General features: G+C 35.8%; 1 protein-coding gene across 2 annotated transcripts in view; it reads right to left on the bottom strand.

Annotated features, from left to right (window-relative positions):
• SLC12A2 (solute carrier family 12 member 2) overlaps positions 1–27,669 on the bottom strand; it is a 113,509-nt gene extending 85,840 nt beyond the window's left edge. For both annotated transcript variants that reach the window (XM_051998306.1, XM_051998314.1), the window contains exon 1: positions 26,508–27,669. In XM_051998306.1, the coding sequence (XP_051854266.1) occupies positions 26,508–27,269 (762 nt within the window). In that variant the 5' untranslated portion in view covers positions 27,270–27,669. The remainder of the gene's footprint in view (positions 1–26,507) is intronic.
• Between the last annotated feature and the right edge of the window lie 291 nt (positions 27,670–27,960).

Below are 27,960 nucleotides of genomic sequence, written 5' to 3'. Positions count from 1 at the left end.
CAAGTTTTTGGCATTTGTTGGACTACATTAAATTCTAATAAATAGAGATTTATTTGATTTAACAAGCAGTGTGGTATGAAAGACAAGACAGTCTTGGCTTTGAAGTCAGAAGGGTTTGAGTTCATATCTGAATTTTAACTAGCTTGTGACACTACACAAATCATTAATCTCAAATCTCCCAAGCACCTCATTTAGGTTGTGGAACATTTATTGATTACAATGGTAGAGGGCTATTGGATATAAAAAAAAAAAAAATCAAACAACAAGTATCTATTAAATACCTGGTAAGTGCCAAACACTAGCTAAGCACTGGGTATACAATGACTTTAAAAAAGTATAAGAGTTCCTCCCTTGAGGAGCTTACACTTTAAAGAAGGAAACATGTTTTGTTCATTTTTACATTTTCTGCACAAAGTCGTTTTGGAAAGAAGAGCACTAGTAAATGGGGGAGGTGAGGCAGAATGTGGAGGAGACATTTTAATCCAGTCTTGAAGGAAACAGGTTCTGAAAAGTGCAGGTGAGAAGTAGACATGGCAAGATAACCAGAGATATGGCTGGGCAATACAGCTTGTTTTGTGAGGAACAGCAAGTAGGACAGAGTCTGGTTAGAATGCAGAGAGTTGTGGAGGTAAGTAATACTTTAAAAAAAACCTGAATAGTAACAAGAGCCATGTTAAGGAGCTTTAATGCTAGAGCTATCAGAAAGCTGCTGAAGCTGACTGAATGTGGAGATAGCGAAAATCACTTTAGTAGCTGTGTATAGAAAGATGCCTAAGAGTAAAGAAAGTTGAGGCAGATCATTTATAAAATATAGAGAGAACTGACTCAAATGTATAAGAATACAAACTATTCTCCAATTGATAAATGGTCAAAGGATGTGAACAATTTTCAGATGAAATTAAAACCATTTCTAGTCATATGAAAAAATGCTCTAAATCACTACTGATCAAAGAAAAATCAAATTAAGACAACTCTGAGATACCACTACACACCTCTTAGATTGGCTAAGATGACAGGAAAAGATAATGACAAATGTTGGAGGGGATGTGGGAAAACTGGGACACTGATACATTGTTGGTGGAACTGTGAATGGATCCAACCATTCTGGAGAACAATTTGTAACTATGCCTAAAAGTCTATCAAATTGGCATAGTCTTTGATCCAGCAGTGTTACTACTGGATTTGTATCCCAAAGAGACCTTAAAGGAGGGAAAGAAACTCACATGTGCAAAAATGTTTGTGGCAGCCCTTTTTGTAGTGTCTAGAAACTGGAAACTGAGTGGATGTCTATCACTTGGAGAATGGCTGAATAAGTTATGGTATATGAATGTTGTGGAATATTATTGTTCTATAAGAAATGATTGGAAAGATGACTTCAGAGAGGTCTGGAGAGACTTATATGAACTGATGTAGTGAAATGAATAGAACCAAGAGTATACTGTACATAGCGACAAGGAGAATATATGATGATCAATTCCAACAAATGGGGCTCTTTTCAACAGTGAGATGATTCAGATCAGTTCCAATGGTCTTGTGATGGAGAGAGCCATCTGCACCCAAGACAAGAGGACTGGGGACTGAATGTGGATCACAACAGAGTATTTTCACTTTTGTTGTTGTTTTTTGCTTGCTTTGTTTTCCTTTTCCTTTTTTCCTTTTTGATCTGATTTTTCTTGTGCAGCATGGTATTGTGGAAATATGTATAGAAGAAATGCATACATTTAACATATATTAGATTACTTGCTGTCTGGGGGGATGGGAAAGGGAGAAAAAATTTGGAACACAAATTTTTGCAAGGGTGAATATTGAAAATTATCTATGTGTATGTTTTGAAAATAAAAAGTTAAAAAAAAAAAGAAATTTGAGGCAGAAGAGTGAATAATTTTGGAACCTTATAAATCTTTTCCTTTTCCTTATACCTTCCAGTACTATAATGAAAGGCTGGAGGTAATATGGGAAACAAAAAACCCAAGAAGAATGGCATTAGAAAGAAACAGGTATAATAAAGGTCATAGGAGGGCAAAAAAAGTTTTTCTTGGTTCTAACTGCAACAAGAAAAGGAAGCAATGACTTTCTCAATTCTTCCTTAATCCAGAACTTTAGTTATTATGATAGTTCATTTACATTGTAAATTTTTTTAAAGGTGAGGTTTTTTTTCCCTTTAGATTAGCTTGGAAATCTAAATATTATCTATATCATATTGTTTGTATAGGGAAAATATGAAGTTCCAATCACTTAATTTAAAAAAATAAGTAGTGATGTTTTGTACTGGAAAGAACACTGAATTTAGCCCTTCATCTTATTTCTAGATTTGCTAACCAGGGTTAGCCAGGGTTCTTAAGCTATTGTATCATGAACTTCTTCCCTTTGGCAGCCTGGTGAGAACCCCCAAACCGCTTCTCAGAATGTTATAAAATACATAGAATTACAAAAGAAATCAATGCTATTGAAATCCATCTGCTTTTCCTCAAAGCACAAGTTAATCTCTACTGATTCACTGAGCTTTATTATTAATACAAAAATATTACTTGCAGAGTAAAAATCAAGTACAATACCAATATTAAAGAGCTTGTTTTCTGGTAAAGTAACTTCACAAATTATAAATGTTAATTCTTAGAATGGGTATAAAGTTACAAAAAAGTTGAAGGATGAATATCTATTACTACCATCAGAATCATTACCATCTTCCTCACTGAAATTATTATTGCTGTATCAAAACAAACCCCCAAAAAAGTGTGATCTTGCACACTAGTGCTTCTGAATCAGTTACACTGTACAATTTCTTACCAGATGTACAATGTTTACACAAAGCTTAAGATTATCACATAAGTACATTTATAATATAGCTATAACTCAGTTTGGGTTAGCTTTATGGGACAAAATTATTTCCCAATTAAGTGAAAAACTCCAACTATATAAAGAACATAATAGGTATACTATACCAGCAAATTACATAAAAACTAATAATTAAACATTATATTTGTAAACAAACTAAAGGGTGCTATATAAAGGGGGCTACTTTCTTCCAAAGCAAGAGCACCTAAAGGGTATTTATATATTTCCACAGATTATTTCAACTTAATTGTATTTTATTAAAACATTTAAAAAAGGAAATAGTGGCCAATATGTTTTTAAAATAGGTTGATAGATTATGCTTTAAGAAACCATCTTACGAAATTTTACTTCCTCTTTTTGGCCTTCAGTTTCCTCATCTGGGAAATGAGTGAGTTAGTTGGCTAAGATAACCTATCTCTAAAGCTCTTTTTACCCTCAAAATTCTATGGATATGTTGATCCCATGAACTTTAGGAAAAGGACTATATAGATAGCATCCAATTTAAAAATCAAGTGATAAATATAAAGATCCTGAAAAAAAAAAAATCAGAAAAATTGTATCATGTATGTATGCTTCTAATTAAGGCAAGAAAGTATGCAACACATTTTAGAAAAAGTTCCAGTGGTGCTGAAAGTTGTAAGCTTCAGTTACCTGGAAACTCTGCTTATGTGGAACATTCATTTCTTAAGAAAACCAAAAAAGCTATGTCATTGTTACAACTAGTACCATATCAGCAGGTGCCTTGCTACAAAATTAAGTAGCAAAATGAGCAGCATTTGCCTTCTATATTCCTCCTATAAAAATCATTATTAGGAAAACAGGAATAGAGGTAGTTTTCTTTTTACCCCATGTTAGCCAAAATACAAACTTACATATACCAATCTGGAGAATAAAAACATCTGAAACAATTTATGAATTACAGGGGACCTACATAGAAATTCCTCTAAGGAATGTTAAATCTGCTGCTGAAGCAAGGGAATAAGGTATGGTAGCAGGAGGGAGCTTAGCAGACATGTTAAGTAGCATTATACTAAGATCTCCTGAAATGATTAATGAAAAAATGCTTTTCAAATCCATCATCTCATATTACAACTGTGGCACACCATGTGTTTCAATTCTTTTTCGAGTCATAGCACAGTTCAAAGAGGACAGATTTGGAATCATTAGACCTGGGTTCCAAGTTCTGGGTTCTGTCACCTACCAGCTAGGTTATCTGGGACAAAATTAAATTTACAAGGATGCTAATAGAAAGCACCATGTAAACCATAAAACATTAAATATAAAATAAAGACTTTTCCCTCAGAAACAGCTTATTTATACAAGAAACCAACAGTCAACCTACCATTATTCTTCCTACTTTATGAAGTCATTTAGTTGGTATTATAATTCAAGTCTCATATTTTATGACCTTGACTGGGCTTAAGTTACCTCTGTGCTATCTTTTGGAAAGAATCAAGAAAATTAATAATATTGATCTTAATATAGGAAAGTGTCAATCTTGACTACCACAAGTATGCAAATTTCGAGTTTTATAGAACTGATGCTGCTGAATTTATATTCATCAATTTATAATTTTGCTTTATAAACTAAATGGAATTAGGAGTAACAGTATGTGGTGATGTAAAAGGACAAATCTCACTGACAAATTTGGTCCTATTAGCAGGGATTTTAATCAAACTAATCATTTCAATAAGATTGCTTAACTTTTTAATCAGATCTATTTTTGTTTTTGCTTGATCTGAGATCAGAGAAGCTATCCCTGCTTTTTTTAAAACTTCAGCTGAAACATAATAGATTCTGATCCAGCCTGTTAACCTTTACTCTGTATGTATCGCTCTGCTTTAAATGTGTTTCTTATAAACAACATATAGCAGGATTCTGGCTCATAATCCAGTCTGCTATCTGCTTCCCTTTTTGGGGAGTGTTCATCATATTCATAGTTAAAATTACTATTTCCTGCCATTTTATTTTCCCCAAGTTATATTTTTCTTTCCTTTCTTCCCTTCCCTCCTCCTCAGTATTTTACTTCTGACCACCCCAACCCTCAATCTCCTTTTACAGCCCTTCCCCCTTTCTTATACCTTTCCCTGTACTACTTCTGTTCTCACTACTATTAGCTTCTCCCTTTCTTTTCCTTACTACTTTCCTATAGGGTGAAACAAATTTCTATATCAAACTAAGTATGCCTAATATTCTCTCTTTGAGACTGATTAACTTTTTAATGATGTAGAAATACTATTTCTATGAATGCAAGTAGAGAATACAAACGTATTTTGTGGAGGAGAGGTTGTATTTGAATCTCTCTCTAAATTCCCTTAAATGTTAAGACTGATTCTGTGATTCCAAAAGATAAGACAGTCTTTAGAAATAGCATTAGAATGGTCAGTTCACAATGCAATAAAAAGAACAATGATGTCGGAGTCAATGAATTTGGGGTTTAAAATCTTGATTTTAAAACTTAGGTAATGCCTGGGGGCAAACCACAATGTTCAAGAAAGATTTAGTTTACTCATGTGTTAAATGAGAAACTGAATTTATATAAAGATTAAGTTCTCTTTAATTTTTGAAACATGTTTATGTTTCAAAAATTGAACTAGTCTTTCCTCAATTAATTCAGTCAGAAAGGCATCAATATACTAACCCTTTTCCCTCATGCAGGCTGGGATGGTTTTCCTCTGAAAGCTTACAAAGCTGTCCATGGGCCTCAAGTAGTCCAGGGGTTAAGGCTCAAGTTGCAGCCTGACATAGCTTCTGAGTAGCCTCTGACCATGCAAGCTTTTTGGTCCCTTAAAGGTACTTAAGATATTCCCCCACATAAGAGTCTAGCCTGTCCAGACGTAGTGGCTATTCCTTCCAAGTCCAAGTGGGAGTCAATATATCTTGATCAGGAGATCAGCATGTTTTTATAGGGAGATGAAGGGAGCTATGTTCAATGTAGGAATATCCTTATTGAATATCTATTCTAGAGAATGGTAAAGTAAATCCAGTTAATTGGGCAGCAACAGTATTCTAATTTGCTAAGATGTTGCACAAATTATTTATAAATGATGATGCAAAAATATTGTTTTATTTTAAATTGAACCAAGATGTGTTTTTAAACCATAAATATCCATTTCAAATCCACAAATTCACATTTTCATATTGCCAACATTTATATTTAATATTAAATTAGTCTACCATGTGCATATACATTCATTCTTGATGTTAAATTAACCAGGTTTAATATTCCTTCACAAATGCAAGTATTAACTAATTATATCATCCAAAAGATACCAACACTCCCCATCCGCGCTGTCGGCGATTTGTCATATTATGTGCAGTGCTCCCAGTACCAGACTACCCATTCAAAACAGTATTGTTTTAAAGGAATCTGATCTCTTCTTGATAACAATGCTCTATTAATATCCAACTGCATTAATGTGAAGCTCAATCCTCAAGCAGTACAAATAAAATTAGATGATTTATTCATATTACTTTATAATGCTCCAAATCAGAACTGATAACCACAGTTTTAAAAAATTGCTCAGAAATCTACACTTGACCTGTCATATTCTTTACTCCTAGAACTGAAGTCTATCAATATCCAAACGAGGTATACCAGAATGTGTTAGAAACATTTATCCATTATGTTTCAACACAACTTGCTATTTTCAATCCCCAAACACTAACTGGTTATATGTTTACAACACTATTGCTAATGATTAAATATTACTTGGAGAAAACAGATATGCAGTTTACATTTTAAAAAAACTATTAAGCATTCTAAATAGTAAAGTCTAACAAAATCTGATTTATTAAGAAAACTTGCATTCATATGCAATAGGGAAAAACTGGAACCTTTCCCAGTAAGATCTGGAGTGAAGCAAGGTTGCCCACTATCACCATTATTATTTAATATCGTATTAAAAACACTAGCCTCGGCAATAAGAGTCGAGAAAGATATTAAAGGAATTAGAGTAGGCAATGAGGAAACCAAACTATCACTCTTTGCAGATGATATGATGGTATACCTAGAGAACCCCAGAGATTCTACTAAAAAGCTATTGGAAATAATTCATAATTTTAGCAAAGTAGCTGGCTACAAAATAAATCCCCATAAATCCTCAGCATTTTTATACATCACCAACAAAACCCAACAGCAAGAGATACAAAGAGAAATTCCATTCAGAATAACTGTTGATACCATAAAATATTTGGGAATCTATCTACCAAAGGAAAGTCAGGAATTATATGAGCAAAATTATAAAAAAGTCTCCACACAAATAAAGTCAGACTTAAATAATTGGAAAAATATTAAGTGCTCTTGGATCGGCCAAGCGAACATAATAAAGATGACAATACTCCCTAAACTAATCTATTTATTTAATGCTATACCAATCAGACTTCCAAGAAAATATTTTATTGATCTAGAAAAAATAACAACAAAATTCATATGGAACAATAAAAAGTCGAGAATCTCAAGGGAATTAATGAAAAAAAAAAAATCAAATGAAGGTGGCCTAGCTGTACCTGATCTAAAATTATATTATAAAGCAGCAGTCACCAAAACCATTTGGTATTGGCTAAGAAATAGATTAGTGGATCAGTGGAAAAGGCTAGGTTCACAAGACAGAATAGTCAACTATAGCAATCTAGTGTTTGACAAACCCAAAGCCCCTAACTTCTGGGAAAAGAATTCATTATTTGATAAAAACTGCTGGGATAATTGGAAATTAGTATGGCAGAAATTAGGCATGGACCCACACTTAACACCATATACCAAGATAAGATCAAAATGGGTCCATGACCTAGGCATAAAGAACGAGATTATAAATAAATTAGAGGAACATAGAATAGTTTCTCTCTCAGACTTGTGGAGGAGAAAGAAATTTGTGACCAAAGATGAACTAGAGACCATTACTGATCACAAAATAGAAAATTTTGATTACATCAAATTAAAAAGCCTTTGTACAAATAAAACTAATGCAAACAAGATTAGAAGGGAATCAACAAACTGGGAAAACATTTTCACAGTTAAAGGTTCTGATAAAGGCCTCATTTCCAAAATATATAGAGAACTGACTCAAATTTATAAGAAATCAAGCCATTCTCCAATTGATAAATGGTCAAAGGATATGAACAGACAATTTTCAGAGGATGAAATTGAAACTATTACCACTCATATGAAAGAGTTTTCCAAATCATTATTGATCAGAGAAATGCAAATTAAGACAACTCTGAGATATCACTACACACCTGTCAGATTGGCTAAGATGACAGGAAAAAATAATGATGAATGTTGGAGGGGATGCGGGAAAACTGGGACACTAATGCATTGTTGGTGGAGTTGTGAACGAATCCAACCATTCTGGAGAGCAATCTGGAATTATGCCCAAAAAATTATCAAATTGTGCATACCCTTTGATCCAGCAGTGTTTCTATTGGGCTTATATTCCAAAGAAATACTAAAGAAGGGAAAGGGACCTGTATGTGCCAAAATGTTTGTAGCAGCCCTGTTTGTAGTGGCTAGAAACTGGAAAATGAATGGATGCCCATCAATTGGAGAATGGCTGGGTAAATTGTGGTATATGAATGTTATGGAATATTATTGTTCTGTAAGAAATGACCAGCAGGATGAATACAGAGAGGCCTGGCGAGACTTACATGAACTGATGCTAAGTGAAATGAGCAGAACCAAGAGATCATTATACACTTCGACAACGATATTGTACGAGGACATATTTTGATGGAAGTGGATTTCTTTGACAAAGAGACCTGAGTTTCAATTGATAAATGACGGACAAAAGCAGCTACACCCAAAGAAAGAACACTGGGAAACGAATGTGAACTATCTGCATTTTTGTTTTTCTTCCCGGGTTATTTATACCTTCTGAATCCAATTTTCCCTGTGCAACAAGAGAACTGTTCGGTTCTGCAAACATATATTGTATCTAGGATATACTGCAACATATCCAACATATAAAGGACTGCTTGCCATCTAGGGGAGGGGGTGGAGGGAGGGAGGGAAAAAAAATTGGAACAGAAACGAGTGTCAATATAAAGTAATTATTAAATAAAAATAAAAAAAAAGAAAAAAAAAGAAAACTTGCATCTCCTTTCAGAATAGAATTTTCTGCATAACTAAAGCATAATACTTTCTTTTAATTTAACAATCTTTCACAATTATACATACTAGAGATAACTTCCAGCAAAAAATGGTAATATGTAAGGTTTCAATCAAGCCTACCTCCAGGGAAAATAAGCACTAGATGGTTAAAAAATTCAATAATTTCTAATGAACGAATACCCGGAAGTTGTCCAATTCAAAACTGCACAAAGTAGTCAAAGACCTATAGGTATTTGGGGAAAGGGGGAGAAGAAAACATGACTAAAACCAGTATGTTCTCTGGTAAATGGGTACTACAGCTGACCTGACCTCTGAGCGTTTCAGCAAAGCTAATTCCCAGAAGGTGACCATAAGGACTCTTCTTACTCCTCACATCATCTAAGAGGCCTGCCATCAGTGTGCTTTCCAGTATAAGGGATCTAGGGATCAGGACTGAGCACAGCTGAGAATAATTCAAAGAACAAAATCTCCTCTTTGCAAAAACACCAACTTTGCTTAGTTGCAGATGAAAGCAAAAAGAGGGACCAGAACCTAGCTATCCCATCCCAAAGCAGTTTGTATGCCCTTGGCCCTCTATGCTTTAGGATCGAGTAACTAGAATTCAAACCCAGAATATCTACATCTAAATCAAGCATTTTTTTCCCTATCATACTATCAAAATGAGTTCTAGTTTGGTCTCTGTCACTGTCAAAAGTATAACTTTGATCAAAAGTTAAAATAGACCTTGTGCATAAAAAATAGTGTCTACAATATTTTGAACAAGTACTTTATCAGAATCTACTGGTGAAACACAATACTACCTATACTGCTTTTGCACAGTTCTGTTGCAAAATTTTTACTAATATAAGCAGAATTCTGTATCTCTGCAGCTCTTAGTTCTATTCTATCTAAAGTCCAAGCAGAACAAGTCTAACCTCTTTCAATAGACAATTGATCAAAAAACAATAATTTACATTCAGAAGTGGTTTAAAACTTATATAAGATATTTTCTGCACAATAGTTTACCTTTAGATAACAAAAACTATTATTACTATTTTACAAATGAAGAAACTAAGTTGAAGAAAAATTTAAGTGACTTCTCTGAGTTTACCAGATGGCAAACTAATATCCTCCCAACTCTAAATTGTTGGTTGTCTTTCCAACTGTATCACAGTTTCAGGAACTCAGGACAGTTTAATTCAACGTATATTAGGTTCTTACCAGGTGCAAGTCTTCATCTCTCTAAGCCTCAATTTCCTCACTTGAAGGTTAGAAAAAAGCATTTATATATCACATATCAAACATTTATGCTAAAATAAAGCAAAGCAAATAAATCCTCTAGAATACAAATATAAGAGGCATCTATTTTCAATAGGATAAAATATATCTACTAAAAACTAGTATTATAATGGAGAAACCATAAAATTCTAATACATAAAACAGTAAACAAAGATGCCCTTCTCCATACTATTATTCTAGAAATGTTAGTCTTGGCAGTAAAACAAAAGAGTGAGAAATAAAAAACAAAGATAGGCAAAAAAGAGACAAAATTATTTCTCTCTCCTGATATGATGGCTAGGATTTATGCATATTGCATCATGCATATTGGTAGCAGCTCTTTTTGCGGTAGCAAAGAATTGAAAATTTGATTTCCATCAAATGGGGAAGTAAAGGAATATTATTATTCTATAAAAAGATGAACAAGCTTATTTTAGAAAGGCCTTGGTAGGATTTACACAAACTGATGCTGAATGAAACAAGGAGAACCAGGCATACACTGTATATAGTAACAGCAAGATTGTGCAATGATCAACTATGAAAGATTTGGTTCTTTTCAGCATTTCAGTGATCCAAAGGAATTCCAATAAACTTTAATGGAAAAAGCAATCCACATCCAGGGAAAGAAATATGGAGATTGAATGTAAATCAACACATGTTATGTTTACTTTTTCCCCCCTTTTTTCTTCTATTTATTTTTTCTCTCCCAGTTTTCCCCATTTATTCTGATTTTTCTCTCCCAATATGACTCATAAGGAGATGTGGTTTAAAATAAAAGAAAGAAAGAAAAGAAAAAGAAAAATTACACATTGTCCTATGACATGCTGAGTGAGAAACCTATTGGGTTAGTCCATCACAACAAAGAGTCCCACAAGCTAAAACATAAAACAAAGGACCTTTGAGGCAGAAGGGGACACAACATTATTTCTTGCTCCTGGCCTAATATGTTCCAAGACACACTATTTACAGCCTCTTGATGGGGATGATCAGGGACACTTTGGTTACAGGCCCTGTTCATTCCTGTCATGAGGTAGAGGTGTGGAGGCCTCCTATGACATCACCATATTTCTTGTCAGAAATCTTGACAATTAACCTTTAACTTTTAATCCCTTGCCTTCTTCAGGGGACTATACTTTTATCCCACATAGTCTCTTTTCTTTATATATTCTCTCATACAGCAATCTCATGGATTCACTTACTACCTCTCTATGCAGATCGATTTATCCAGCCTTAGTTACTCTTCTGAATTTGAGTCCTTGCCTCACCAGCTACCTATGGGACATGTCCCATAGGTATTGAAACTCAGTATGTGCACAACAAAATTGGTTACATTTTCTCCAAAAGTTAGCTCTCTTCCAAACTTTCCTCTATCAAGGGCACTACTATTATCCCAGTCATCCAAGTTTGTATCATAATGCTTCTCTCTTGCTTTCTTCAATAATTTCTTCAAAAATTTAATTAGCTGCCAAATCTTTTAATTTTTTTTTCTTGACAACATCTCCCAGAGAAGCCAAATCCCCTTTCTTTCCAAGTCTTCCTGGCTCAAGTCTTTTCTAAATCCAAGGCATTCTCTACATAGCTGATAGTATTCACTTTTTTCTTAAAGTGTGGGTCTGATGTGTTACTCCCTCTATTCAAAACTATCAGTGGTTTCTACTGCCTTCAAGATAAAAATACAAAGTCTGTTTTGGGGGATCATTTAACTATTCACAAAATGGCCCCTCCCTTCATTTCCAATTTTATTACATTTTACTTCCTAAACTTCCATAAACTCTATATTCTAGCCTACTTGCTATTCCTTGACACTACTCTCCCATCTCTGTGCTTCTCAGAAAGCTATTCTTCCCACTTTGTGATTCTCAGAATTTACTGGCTACCTTTAAAAGTCAGCTTAAAAGCCACCTCTTCCCAGAGGTTTCTCCTGATCCTCTTACATGCTAGTACCACGCCGAGTAAGATTACTATCCATCTATTCTATTTTTGTTGTATTTGATCTAATTTATATGTTTTCTCTTCTTTCTCCCCTCTCCCATGAAATTCATTCAGGAGCTTGTTTTGCCTCTTTCTTTATATCCCTAGTACAACACTTATTACAAACTAGACAATAAATGCTGGTTAGTTTTTGAATTCTTCAAAGACTAGCATACATCTTCTCCCATAACTTCCTCATTCCAGTAAAATACAATCCAACTGCTGAAGACCAAACTCCTCTTCTTCCTTAACTCTGCACATTCTTTCCCATCTACTTCAAACCTATACTTATTTCCTCTACAAATAAATTCAACTCTTATACTATCCTTGTATTTTATAATCTCTTTTTCCTGTTACATTTTTCCTGATCATTTCTTCTCAAAGTCATATACTCTATTTTCCCACCATCAGCTCTTTTACTCTTACTTCATGTGATACTGAACAAAGCTAGAGAAAGTCCCTCATAGCAGCAGACTAGAGCCATTGGAAATTCATGTTATCTAATTATTCGTGGATAGATCCAGACAATATAATACAAATGATAATACTATCTAAATTAATTTACTTATTCAAAGCCATAACAACCAATGGGATTACTTTATAGTGCTAAAGACAAAACAAAACAACCCAATTGTATGTTAGAAAACAATTCAAAACTCTCAACAGAATTTATGGGAAAAAAGTGGGAAAGAAAGAATCATTGAAATACCAGTTCTTAAACTCCATTACAAAGTAGCATTAAATGTGGTGTTAATGGAACCAATTTGGTATGCAACATACAAGAGCAAATGAGCACGGTAGAGTAGTGTTTTAAACAGAATTCCCTATTCAACAAAAAGTAATGGAAAAACTGGAAAACAATCAGGCAAAAATTACATATAGACAAATATTTCTTACCTTATACCAAAATCAGCTACAAATGGATATATGACTTAAACATGAAGAGTGACATCAATCAGAGGGAAAATTTAAAAAAAAAAAATTCAGATTAATGGATAAGAGTTTGAGCCCAAACGAGATAAAAAGGATAGCAATAAAGGGGGAAATTTTGATTTAAAAAGGTATTGCACAAACAAAACCAAATGCAGCTAAAATGAAAAGAAAATCAAGTGAGGGGGGAAATCTTTGCACTGTTAAATGCCACATTTCTAAGTTATATAGGAACTGATTCAAGTTTATAAAAATAAGTGTCATTCCCAAAATGATAAGATCTGGCAAAGAATACAAATAATAGTTTTCAGAGGAAGAAATCCAAGAAATCAATAGCCATATAAACATTTGTATTAAATTGCTCTAAATCACTGCTAGTTAGAGAAATGTAAACTGAAACAACTCTTAAGGTTTTACCTTACACCTATCAATGAGCAAAATTGACCAAAAAAAAGGAAAAATGATAAAGACTAGAAGTGGCTATGGCGAAATAAATGAATTAACACATTAAGGAGAAGCTATGAACTTGTCCAACCATTCTAGAAAGTAATTTGGAACTATCCTCCAAAACTTATTAAACTGTGTATATTCTTTAATCCTACTACTATATTTGGTACTACTACTATATTCCTAAGAGATCAAAGAAAGGGAAAAGAAGTCAAATATACCAAAATATTTAGCTATTTTTTTTGTGGTGGCAAAAAAACTGGAAACTGAAGGAGTATCAATAAACTGGGAAATAGATGACCAAATTATATTAAAATGAATGTGGTAGAATACTACTGATGAAGGGATTGGTTTCCAAGAAACTTGAGAAGACTTGTATGAACTGATACAGAGTGAAGTAAGCAAAAACAAGAGAATAATCTATACTAAAAAGAATACTTAAAGAATGATTGGATCAGTTCATAACTCCACTAACAATGTATTAGTGTCCCAGTTTTCCCACATCTCCTCCAAAATTTATCTTCTTTTCCCTATTGTTTTAGCCAGTCTGAGAGGTGTATAGAGATAGTTCAGAATTGTCTTGATTTTGCATTTTTCTGATCAATAGTGATGTAGAAGATTTTTTCATATGACTAGAAATGGTTTTAATTTTATCTCTGTTCATACCCTTTGATCATTTATCAATTAGAGAATGACTTGCAAATTTGAGTCAATTATACATTTTAAAAATGAGACTTAAAGACAATTTTTAAAGATTTAAGAATTCTCCAACATAATTCCACATGATTCATGATGAAACATATTATCCACCTCCTAAGAAAGCAAAAATAATCCCACAGTACAACTCAGAACACAAAAAAATTAAATAAGATTGCATTTCAAGAGAAAAAAATTTAATTTAATTTTAATTTGGTTCTTACTGCATCAAGGCAATCTTTCTACCCTTTCTTCTTTTCGAATTAATGCTCTATTTGTCACAACACAGCAGCTATTCCAAATGCTTTATTCCTTTCAAGCCTTCAGTAACATTTAGAACTAGCTCCCTTTTCTCTCCATTCTAAACCATCAAAATCTAAGCAATGAGCCACAGAAGCTTGGGCTGGGGCTGTGTTATTTGCCATTCAATGAAAGTCAGGGTGATTTGGGTTTGAAAGTGTAGTCAAGTAGCTCCATTGTGGAATCCAATGGAGTAGTCCAGAGAAAACATACCAAAGCAGCACAGGACAAAAAGTAAATTGTCTCAGATTTCCTCAATTGCTGAATGGGTATTTCTTCAGACAAACTGAGGCCAGGAAAACAACTTAATTTAGAAAGACATGTAGAAAGATCTATATCCCAGTCCACTGCCAGGAGTCTTGACTTTTATCTTACCACTGAAGAAGAGAGCAATTCAAGTGCAAGTCTTCACCCATCATGATGTCATTGATCCTTTTGGAAAACAAAGGACTGATAACTACTCTCAATACTAGAGTGATGAAAAAGGCCATCCACTCTTTATCTTTAATTCCTAATAAATCCCATTCCAGTTTCTTCCTCATCTTTCATTTCTACCTATTTACTAGTTGATTCCCTGCTGTTAACAAACATATCCAACTTTTTCCATTACTAAAAATCGTTATTAAATCCTATTATATCTGTCAGCTATTATGCTTTATGTGTTCTCTCCCACTAGGCTAACCCTTTAAAATAAATTGTCTACATTTTATGCCTTCACTTCCTCTTCTTACTGTCTTCAAAATTCTCTGTAACTTAGCTTCCAACCTTAATATTTACTTTAAAACTACTTCCTTCAGTTTTTCAATATTCTTTATCTCTCTATAGCAAAACTTCTCATACTGTGGTTTGTAAACCCATAGAGTCTCATAATTGAATGTGGGGGCTGCAGAATTATGATTTATTATCAGTAAATGTTTGATTTGTGTAACTATTTTATATACTTATATACCGAGAGACATGTAAAAATCTCTCGGGTGAAAGAGTGTGAAAAGTTTAAGAAGCCCTGCTCTATAGCATTTGATACTATAGACTCTTGGCTCCTTAGATGTTTTTTTCTTTTTGGGTTTTCATTACACTGCTCTTTTAGTAGTCTGACTGCTCCTCAGTTTTATTTTCTGGCATTTGATCTATCTGACATTTACTAACTGAATATTCCTCAAGATTGTCCCCTACTGTCTCTTCTCTTTTCCCTTTATTTATATTATCTTATTTGGTGATCACATTAAATCCCATGAGTTCAAGTATCTTTAAGTAGAGATGATTTCCAGATCTATTCATCTAGTCTCTTTTCTGTGGCTCTATTCTTATATTATCAACTACTTATTGGACATTTCAAACTAGATGTCTCCTGGACACCTCAAATTTAATTTGTACAAAATAATTATGTCCCCCACCAAAAACCACTTTTCTTCTGAACTTTGTTATTACTCATCAAAGGCATTCTTCCAGTCACTTAAGTCCATTTACCACTCACATATCCATTCAGTTTTTAAATATTTTGTTAAATTCTTTTCTTATTTCTCACAACCTCTTTTCTCTCCACTCATAGCTCCTACTATAATGGCTTTTAACATCTATTATAACAGTCTCCCAGGTCTATTCCCAAAATTTCTTGAAATGATTTTTCAGGTACATCACAAACTTCAATGGTTCCCTATTACTACTAGGATCAAATATGAACTATTATTTGGCATTTTAAGCTCTTTATATCTTAGATTCCTCCTACTTAGGAGACTGAAAAATCTTTTTAATACTCTGTTGTCCAATCAAACTGGCCTATTTGCTCTTCCTCATGCACAATAGTCTGTATTCTATTTTGTTATTTTGTTCTGAAAATGCTCTTAATTTTCACTTGTCTTTTAGAATTCCTGCCTTCCTTCAAAACCCTGTACATCTATTCTCCATATTATTTTGAACATGTGCGCACATAGATTGGTTCAATTGTTTTCGTTGTGTCAGACTCTTAAGAAATCCCATTTTGGGTTTTCTTGGCAAAATTATTGGAAAGTTCATAATTCCTCCTCTAGTTCGTTTTATAGACGAGGAAACTAAGGCAAAAAAAAAGTGATATGATTTTCCCAGGGTGATATGACTCATATCAGCTAGTATCTGAAGCCAGGTTCAAATGCAGGACTAAGAGTCTTCCTAATATCAGCCACTCTTATCTGCTGTATCACCTAGTTGGCCTATAAGCATTGATATGTACAACACATATCCTGGTATCTGGCACATAGTAAACATTTAGTAAATTAATACCTATTGATTAATAATTGAAATGGGTCCAGAATTGAACACAAGGAAGAGTTTAAGGTGAATTTCATCTAATAAGGTCCAAGTGTTTACAATGACCTCAAATTTCTCCATGATCCAAGGATATATTTTTTATAACAAATGCTGGCTTAAAGACAGTTGTATCTTTAAAAGCCTCTTGAAATACCACAATTTCCAAAGAATTACAATTGCAAATCAAATCAAAAGGCAATGGAGAAAAACACAGTAGAGGTGGGATGTATGATGTATGTATGAGGTAGCATACTTCTACTGATGATGTATATAAAATTAGTGGCATAAAGCATATTACTGAAAGAAATTAGGAAGTGAAATAGCCACAGAATGATAGCTAAATAGGGCCCCACATGATTTTAAAGTTTTTTAACTTTTAGGGGCACCTCACAATGTTATAAATGTATACAAAGGAAACCAATTACATTAAAATAGTTAGCAAAATGTACAACGAGAAGTTCATGGACCCCACATTAAAAGTGGCTGGGTAGTTCATGCTTCTAGAAAATAAATGGGAGAACATTGAAAAGAATCAAACAGAATGAGAAGGGACCACACTAAACAAAGGAAATACTCCATTAATTAAATTACAGATCCACTGAGTATGAATATTTTCATCTTTCATGCAGCTGTTTAAATAAGTACACTGCTTGTATAGCATAGCTAGGTGACACAAAGAACTGAGATCTGGGCCTGCAGTCAGAAGACTGAAGTTCAAGTTCAACCCTCCTCAGCTAAGTGACCCCAGACAAGTCACTAAAACCTCCACCTGCCCCACTTTCCTCAACTATGAAAACAGGCACAATAACAGAGCTTAGCTCAGAGTGGTAGGGAGTACCGAATGAGCTAATATTTGTAAAATGTTTGGCATTTAACCAATGTTCATTCCCTACCTCTTTCCCTATGATGATACGCAAATTAAATATTAAACATTAAATAATTTTGAAATGTCTTCATTTTGTGACAGCAGTGGAACATGTTTGTGCTTCTAATGACAACAGTCTGACTGGATGGCTGACCAAATAAAACTGAACTGAGTTGTTTACCCCATATTTAATTAGTTTTCTATCATCTGAGTGCTGGATTTTGCCATAGTTTTCATTGTTTTCTTCTGTTGTATTTTTAATTGTTATATTTATGAGGTTAATGTTAATTACTCCAAGGAAAAGTACAAGAACTACAATGCTTTAAAGAGTACATTTCAGTAACTGTGAAAAAAATAGTGCAGCAGTTACATGTGTATGGATTTCAAGGCTCATTCACATCTAAAATGAAAAAGGATAACTACACTACAGCTCTAAGGAGGGCTAAAAACAAAAAATAATGTCTGGAATGGAATAGATGCAAAATAGCCTAATTAATTCTCAGAAAAAAGCAAAGATTTTCAAAGCGATATAGAAGCTGCAGGGGTTATTAATTTCTCTTTAAAAAGCACACAGTCGTCTTAAAGTCATTTAGCAAGAAAGCATTTATTGAAGCACCAACTATGTGCTAAGCACAGTTAGAAGAAAAAAGTTAGAACTGACTGGGGTGGGGTAATGTTAAATAGGAAGGAGGGAATAGATGTGAGAGAATTGTGGAAATTGACAGGATTTGGTTGTAGGGGTGAAAGAACTGAAGATGAAACAGAAGTTCAATAACTGAAGCATTGTGCTACCACCAGTAAAAATAACATAGGAAAATAAGAAGGCATAGAAAAAGGTGAAGAATCCAGTTTTAAACATGTTGAGTTTAAGGTAGCAACCAGTTATTGAGACAAAAATGTACAACAGGCATCTGAGGTAGACCAGAGCTTGCAGGAGAAACTAAATATGGATTTATAGCTTCAGAAGTCATTTCCATATGGATAATAAAAGCTGAACTAATAAAACAAATGCGTTTACTAAATGAAAGATGTGAAAGAAGTGGGGAAAAAAGGGGGGCCCAGAATGAGACTTAGGAAAAAACATACACTTAAGGGGGCAGGAAAAGAATGATTCAGGTAAGAAGACTTTAGGAATGGAAGGTTAGGAGAACCGGAAAAAAAGTATTATAAAAGCCAAGAGGGTAAGGAAAGTATCCAGGAAAGGGAGATATTGAAGAGGAGAAAGATCAATGAGGATGTGGTCTAATAAAAAAAAAAAAAAAGCCACTGAATTTAGTAATTAAATGGCTGTTAGTGATTTCTGAGAGAGCAGTCTGAAACCTGATGCAAAGGGGTGAGGAGAGAAAAAAGAGGCAGTGAAATATTTTCTCCTCACCCTTTCTTTACTTAGCAAAAGCAAAAAGGGAGAAAAGATAAAAAAGTAATAGCTTAGATATCTTAGTCTATCCTCTTTAGAGACTAAAAACTCTTTGATGACAGAGAAAGTCTTTTTTTTTTTTTAATTTGTATTCCTTAAGAGTTTAATACATAGGCAAGAAACTGGAAATTGAGTGGATGCCCATCAGTTGGAGAATGGCTGAATAAGCTATGGTATATGAATGTTATGGAATATTACTGTTCTGTAAGAAACAATCAGCAGTACAATTTCAGAGAGGCCTGGAGGGACTTACATGAATTAATGCCAGGTGAAGTGAGCAGAACCAGAAAATCAATGTACATGGCAACAAGATTATACGTAGATCAATTATGATGATCTTATGATGGAGAGAGCCATCTACACTCAAGAGAAAGAATTGTGGGAACTAAGTGTGGATCATAACACAGCATTTTCACTCTTTTTGTTGTTTGCTTGCATTTTGTTTTCTTTCTCCTTTTTTTTCCCTTTTTGATCTGATTTTTCTTGTGCAGCATAATTGGATAAATATGTATACATATTTAAAAAAAAGAATTTAGTACATAGCATGGTACATAAAAGGCATCTCATAAATTATTGTATTGTATGATAATATACTGTGAAGAGAAATGAAGGGAAAGTAATTGAAATTGAATCATCAATGCCTTTATGTTTGGTTCATTTGTAAATTTGGGACTTCAAGTAATTACGTCATGCCTCTTCCCCTAGTCTATCTCTCTAAAATGTAATGGATTTGTAGGCTAATTAATCTCTTTGGTTTTAGTGTTCATTAGGCAAAAGCATTTTTTAAACTTCCACACAAGTACTAAACACTGTCTAGGATAGGGAGATAATAAAGGCCAAAAAAGAAGGAAAGGAGGGATAAAACTGACTTGCCCTCAAAGAGTCTATTAAAGTGAAAATAGTATGTTCCCAAAAAAGTAAAACTGGAAGTCAGTCACTTTGTATTTATTATCTACCTACATGCCAGGAGCTGTTTTAAAAGTTGAAGATTCTAAGAAAGGTTTTTTACAGTCTGCTTTTTTAGGAGCTCATTTTAATGAGGAAGATAATGTGCAAACAAACAAGTATAAATAATTAAGATACACACACACACACACACACACACACACAGAGAGAGAGAGAGAGAGAGAGAAGGGAGGGGAGGGGAAGGGAGGGGAGGGGAGGGGAGGGGAGGGGAGGGAGGAGGGACGGGGAGGAGGAGAGGGAAGGAGGGAAAAGATAGCCTGTGGGATAGCCACAGAAAAAGGCAACAAAACTAAGGAGGGCTAGGAAAGGATTCTTGCAGATGCCTAAAGTAATTTCTTGTGGGAAAAGGCCACTAGCCACTGGGATACTAATGTATTTTTCTTGCAGGAAGTGGCATCTATGCCACTTTAACTTGTGCCCATCTAAAGTAAACTAAATATCCTAAGAGATAGAGGAAAACAAGGAACATATATACTAGGAAGACAAAGGCACAGGGGCACAAAGCTGTAAAATCTGTGGAGGGATCAACAAAGAAGGTGGTCAACTCACAGAGTGCACAAAGGAGGATAATAAGCCTAGAAAGAGAGAATGTAAGCAGATTATGAAGAGTTTTAAAATGCTAAACCAAGAAGGTTGCATTTGATTCTAAAAACCGAAGAGAGCCAATGCAGCTTCTTGAGCAAGTAAGTGGCATAAGACGACTCTTTAGAAATGTCAACTTGGTAATTGCATGGAAAGTGAATTAGCAAAGAAAAAGTTTGGAAGCAGGGGAAAAAATTTGGAGTAATTAGAGGTGATAAGGGCCTGAACCAGGATGGATCCAAGCTCTAATAGAAGTGGAATCAACAAAACCTAGAAAGTGAATGGATAAGAGGAGTAGAGAGAAGAATGGATAATGAAAGACAACCTGGCACAGCAAGGAGAGAGCTTGATTTGGAATAAGGAAAACCAGGGCTCAATTCCCTTTCAAACACTCACTAGCTATGTGACCTCGGCAAGCTACTCACTCTCTAGGCTTTAGTTTCCTTGTTTGTAAAATGAGGAGTTAGAGTTGAAGTCCTCTTAAATTGCTTCCAACTGTAAATCTATTGTCTGGTGAGGTTGTGAATCTATGTAAATAAAAGGCTGTCAGATATACCCAACTGGAGCTAAGGAAAATGGGATGATAATGAGATCCGTTCTGAATATAGTGAGCTTGAAATGCCTATTAAACGTCAGAAATTTCTAATAAACAGTTGGTGACAGGCTCCGATTCAGATGCATAGGATATTTGTTCAAACCATCACCACCCAAGGTTTGGCTTCAAAACCTCTGTTAACAGGAGCTTTCCCCATTGTATAATATTTCTCCCATTAAAAAACAGAACAGTTATTTCAATGTTACAATTTAATTACAGGTTCAGATATATTTCAGTTAAGTATGGAGCCAACTCAAATAGCTGCTATACATTTTCAAGTACACATTACATATAAATTAATAGGGACAAATGCCAAAATATTATAAAGGTACTTCACAAGAATATATTTTAATGAGATACTTTATACTTTAATGAGATACAATGGAATTCAAAATACAACCAGGTATGTGAGAAGAAGAAAGGAGCAGGTATTGATTCAAATTTTGATTACACATGTGAGATTATCTCTTTTAAAATTTCAAATTGACAGTTTCTCTTGTCACATAAATATTACTTGATTTCCTTTTTACTGTCAATGTATCAGAGGATGCGAATTAATTTCATCTTTAACGTAATATCTTACATAGATGTGGTACATGATTTTTAAGTGACTTAAACACTACAATGTGAAAATAAAGTTAGTCTTTGGTGACTGAGGGTCTTACCAACATCTTATACTCTTCATTCTTATTATCAATTATTCCAGAAGTCTCCTATAGTTATTGGAGATTAAGTGACATATTCCAGAAGTTCTTCTGACTTCAGTTTGATTTTCTTAAGCTTTGTATTCTTCTATAATGGATACAGAATCAAAATTTCTCCTCAAAATTGCCTGTCTTCTTAATTTTTTTTATATCTTTGCTGATGACATCATCCAAATTCAAAAACTCAGTCCTCTCTGCCCCACTACTTCGTAGCAAGTTTTGTTAATCATATTTCTGAGAAATCCCCTCAAAGAGTACTATCTCATTTGTCCCTCCCTTTTCTAATGAAAACTGCCTTATTTAGTTTAGTCTTCAATTTCTTAACTGAACTACTCAACAACCTGACTGATCTCCCTGCCTCTAACCTCTTCCTCTTATAAGCTGTCCTTATAATAAGGTCAATCAATTGACAAACAAGCATTTAATAAGGGCCTGCTATGTGCCAGATATGCATGCCAAAATCAGCTTCCCCATGCATAAAAACTTTTAGTGGCTTTCTAGTATACACTAAAAGATATAGATTCCTAAGCCTGACATTCAAAACCCTCCTCAATCTGACTCCAATTTCCTTCTAACTGGCCTTATTTCATCTTATTGTATATTAGTATTTCATTTTACCTCTCCATACTCTCCATTCCAAGCCAACTGGGATACCTGTTTCCCCACCTTTCTGCGCCCCACCCCTTCCACTGTGCACAGACTCCCTCACTCTGCCTCTTGAACTCTTCCTCTTCTTTTAAGGCACACTTCAGGTACACCTGACCTAACTATCACTCCTTCCCTTTTCAGACATTTCATATTGCCAAGGACTTCTCCTATCCAAATAATATTTCAATTTGAACTACACATTATACATTTTTACTACTTTGTAAAATTTGCTCCATGTTTTGTAGCTATACATGTCAGTAGATTACTGTTACTAAAATGATGGGTCTCTGTTTTCATGGAGAAATGTGAGGTAATTAGAACTTTGTAATTTCCAAAGCACAATCCAGAGCCTGCTCTCTTCCTCTTTGATTCTGAGCCCAAAGACCTTCCATTTATACACTAACTGCAAGTCAAAACTGGGCAACAGGTAAAATTTGGTCTGACTATCCACACTGGAAAGATCAAATGGATGAGGACAACTCTTAAATAGTTAACAGATAGCTTCGAGAAGATTATGCAACATTTTGTGGGTTGGTGCAACCAGTACAATATCATGTATCAACAGGAGCATCTGGAGTACTTTACCATCCACAGGGAAATGTTTCTATAAGATGGATTCAGAGGGTTAATAGACATTTGCATGGTTTGAACAAGCTACAACACATACTAAATGAGTAACCTTCAAAGAATAAGAGTAAAAGATGCATAAAGACAGAGAAAAGATGAGAGGTCATGTGGCAAGAAAAAACAGGTAGAAATAGTGCTCCGCTGGGTATAGTGGCACATGGCTGTCATCCCAGATGCTGGAGAATCTGGGATTGGTAGATCACTTGAGATATGCAATTCTGAGTTACTGAGTTACCTATAAAATGATTGAGGAAACAAAGGTTCAAACTTCCAAGAATATTATTTATTAAGCAACTGCCTATAACAAATCAGGATCAGACCTCCTCAGCTATGGTCTGGAACCCCAATACAGCGGAGACAGACTGATCTATAACTGAATAAGAAAAGGTACTGAGTCACAAGATAGTCAGTGTGGTTCACTAAATTCCCACCACCAATGGATTTTCTAATTCTCTTACCGAATAGGGCTAAAGTGGACTGAATGTTTCCACCAATATTGTGAGACTGTGGAAACACAGGGGCATAAAGCTAAGACAAGATGAACTGACCCAAGTCACAAAAACAGAACACGACAAAGCTTTTATGGAAATCATTAGAATTAAGTCAATGAATGGTCCTGTACTTCAAGTAAGGGGAAAGGGAAGAGAAAGAGTGAAGGAATGGGTGAGGGAGGGGAAGAAATGAAGGAGAAACAAGGAAAAAGAAGAGGGAAACAGGGAAAGAAAGAAAAGGGAAAGGAAAAGAGAAGGCGGAAAAAAGGAAAAGAAAGGAAGAGTAAGAAAAAGGAGAAAGAGAAGGGAATCATAAACATCTGAGATTGTCATTTTATCTTTGTATTTCCCAGTACCTTGAAAAATAACTTAATAAATGCTTTTTAAATTTAACTACAAAAATTCTATTAAATTCTGATTTGGGGACACACTAAGAAGAAAACTAAGAATTTTTCACCATCTCAAAACCAATTTTCTCTAATACCAACTCTACATCATGAAAAGAGCACTCAAACTAACTTAAAGTTTCTCCCCACTCCCCCCCATAATTCCTAGAGTTGGGAAAATTGTTAAATCCCTGGGTTTTAAAAAGTTTCTTTCTGGAGTAAACAGGACAAAATTCTATTAGGCAGATTAGGTGCTACTTTCTATGAATGCACAGAGAACAAAAACAGTCATCATATATAGACAAGTCATATACATCCTTGGAAGTTTAAAAACAGGCACTGTCAAATTTGAAAATAAGATTTACTTATGAAGAATGAAGCATCAGCAAACTATCATTTAATCTATTTGCCCCGACTAACTACACATTGACTTCTTCAATCTGTAGTTTTATGACTAAGTCACTTCCTCATCTCCTTTCTGTTAACAGTCTGGAACTAGATCCATAGGTGGAAAGTAAGGAACCATTAATAATTATTCAAGTATTCTCTACTTGGAGAAACAAACAGTTGACTAACTTTATACATCAAGTTAATTTCAACAGTCTGCTTGAACTTGGACCTAAAGAACCACGTTTTTTAAAAAAAGTTGACGTAGAAAGGAAAGGGGAAAAGAAAAAATGTTTTCAAATACACAATAAAAAATTCCAATATTTTTGAAAAATAATTCTTAAATATGTCAAAAACAAAGCACAAAAATGCATTTTTATTTCTTCTGAAAGATACAAGACTGATAGCTCAGTTAAAACGACACAAATTTTAATCTGAAAGAGTTTAAGAGTTTGTTTCTCAAGGAAAAACTTTTTAAGGACAGTTAAGACTTTTGAACTAAGTTATCACACGCCAACAATGAATTAGAAATTCACTTTTATGATACTTTTACAATAGTAGATTCAATGCAGAGGCAAGCATCACACTAATAAACCAATCTGTTACATGTCTATCTTAAATTTGTAGATCTGTATTTTTAAAAGAAAAAAAAAAAAAACAAAATGAGAAAAAAGATGGCAGAAGTGTGAAAAACAAAAACGATTATTAGAAATTCTTGATAATTAAGGATGCAAACATATCAGAAAAGTCACAACAAAAAAGAAACAGTAAAAAATAATCTTAGGTTTTTAAACAAGTAGTTAGAAGAAATGGGGTCTTTCATAACTATTCCAAGCTGTAGGAGGATAAAAAGAGCCACACACTATCCTTGATACTTGCCCTAGAATGCTGAACACATGAAATATTTTGAGTTAAGGGGCTTTCATGTTGTTTGGATTTAAAGTATTTACGTAAGTTGATAAAAATTTAGTTTCAACCTACCATGATTTCTTCCCAAGGCTAAATGTAAAAAGGGATTTTACATATGTTTAATTCAGTAGATATGAATAATAATCTAACAGAAGGATGATTTTAAGATAAAGATTTATGCCCTTAAGGGATAAAGTTTGATATTTATTACTATAGAATGCCATATAAATCACATTATACTGGGAATACAAATCAACAATGCAAGTGAATTGATGGACAAAAAAATAAGGTTTAGAGTACAATACATAGTTTATACAAAGGATATTATACCTTCACCATCTCTCTCTCACACCTTCGTCCCTACCCCTCAACCCCCAAAAGCTTTCTTGGATATTTTTCATAATAAAAGCTAGTTCATCCTTCTCTAGTAATTAATAATAAATAAATTTGAACCAAATATTAAACAAATGTCCTGCATCCAAACTCACCCTAAATAACATAGGCTTACCATCAAATGTGTTTAATTTATCAAGAACAGCATGTTCTAAGACTTTAGATTTCTGAGATCTTCAGCACATTCAAGCTTCAAAGAAGTGATTTTTAAAAATAATTCATATGCCACTTACACACCCAGTCAGATTCCAAATTTTAGGACTTAAGTTACCTCCACGTTCTCAAGCAGGATTAATCTTAATGATTTAGCTGAGCCATTAAAAACTATAAATAGGGTACAAACTTTAAATTGTTCTTTTTCCTTTTGCATTGTATCCATGACCAACTGACCCAACTTTTCCGGAACAAAAAAATAATTAGATTTATAGTCATTCTGAGGATTAGATAATAGTTTCAAGATAAGTGAGTTAACAGATATAAACCATATGGAGCTATTATACAGAGGAGTGCCATGTCGCAAACTTTGTCAACTGAATTCTATTCCTATGCAATCTCAATTTTGACATCTGGCTTTAAAGAAAGCAAGGAAACTATGCATTCATGCCACCTTACCAAGGAGGAAGGAAGAGGTAACGATGAATAGTCAGGAAAGAGAGACAGAGGGTCAGAAGTAGGAGGAGGCAGAGGTGGCGCGCGTTTGGAGCTGTCTCACCTTTTCCAGTTCATCGTGGAGCTCGGCCAGGCTGGGCCGGAGTAGCTTCTCACCCAGGTTGGCGGCCGTATGCCGATAGTGATCGATTCTGGGCACAGCATCCATAGTGTTGTGGCCAAAGGTGCGAAGGTAGTAGGTATTGGTGTGGGTGTCATAGTAGTAGTGATGGTGGTGGCCGCCGCCGCCACTGCCCGAGTGGAGGCTGCTGCCCTCGCTGAGCACCGTATCTCCCCCATTTTGGAAACTAACATTAGCCCCCTCTCCCCCGATCCCAGCCGCGTCCGAAGGGCTCTCATCCGCAGACGATGAGGCGGCCGGATCCACGAAGTTCACCCGGAACCGGCCTTTGGCTTCCTCGCTGCTCTTTCCCGCTCCGCTCTCGCCACTAGCTTTCCCATCCTTCGGGGGCTCGGTGGTGCTCCCTGCCGCCGCAGCTGCTGCAGCCGCAGCTGCCGCCGCCGCCGCTGCCGCCCGCCCAGCGTTCTCAGTGACCAGATCTACCTGAAACCTGCTCTGGCTTGGGGTGGGACCCAGTGGTCTCCCTAAGCCATCTCCTGCCGCCGCAGCCACCCCGCCCCTGTCCGCTCCTCCCGAAAGGCTGGAAGCCACAGCATCCTCCTGGACCAGCAAGGCCGTCCCGGGAAGGTCCACCCGGGTTGCAGCGGCAGAAACGCGCTGCGTCTCCTCAGCGCCGGCGGGAGCAGGCAGCCTTTGGGCGCTGGAGGAGGGCGCCGGGTGTTGTGGCTTCTGCCCCACCTCCATTGCCGCCTTAACCGCAGCAGCGCGCGGCCGCCCAGGCAAACCCCGCAGGCTCGGCGCCCTCTACGCCCCAAGTCACCAAGAGCTGCAGCGGCGTGATGCTTCTGCTGCTGCTGCAATCCCAGGTGAGGAGAACGCTGCCCTCCCGTTAACCACTAGCTACACACACCCTCCTCCTTCTCCCGGGGAAGCAGCTCTGATGCAGATAGTCCGTAGCCCGGCTTCCCAAGGCGGTCACCGCTGGCCCCAAATTCCAGCCTGGTTGGGGGTGGTGGGGGGAGTGGAGGAAAGGGATAGCCGTGGGGCCCAGCTGGAAACGTCCGGGCTGTTTAAAGCCTCCGCCAGGGCAGCAGCAGCTCTGGCCACACGAGGGAGGCGGGGCCCAGAGCTCCCTCCTCTCAGCTCTTTTTCCCCTCCCTCCTCGGGCCGTACCCTCCGTCTCACACCCACCCACCCCTCTTTTCCACTGGCTCAGTTGCTCGGTTTCTAAGCGCCGCCCCAGGCCCGAGGAACCAGCAAAACACAGGAAACCTCTTTCCCTCGCTCAGCCAGTGCTTTCCTCCCTCCACTATTCAAACCCGGCGACCCCTACTGAGGCGACGCAGGCACCCCCCACACCCGTCCTGCTCTTTCTTAGTCGCCCCTTCTTCGGCCCCCGCCCCCACGACTGCTCTCCACGCACGCGGCCAGGCCC

Source organism: Antechinus flavipes, chromosome 1 (assembly GCF_016432865.1).
Source record: "Antechinus flavipes isolate AdamAnt ecotype Samford, QLD, Australia chromosome 1, AdamAnt_v2, whole genome shotgun sequence".
In the NCBI taxonomy this organism is placed as follows: domain Eukaryota; kingdom Metazoa; phylum Chordata; class Mammalia; order Dasyuromorphia; family Dasyuridae; genus Antechinus; species Antechinus flavipes.
This window is presented reverse-complemented; position numbering and strand designations above follow the sequence as displayed.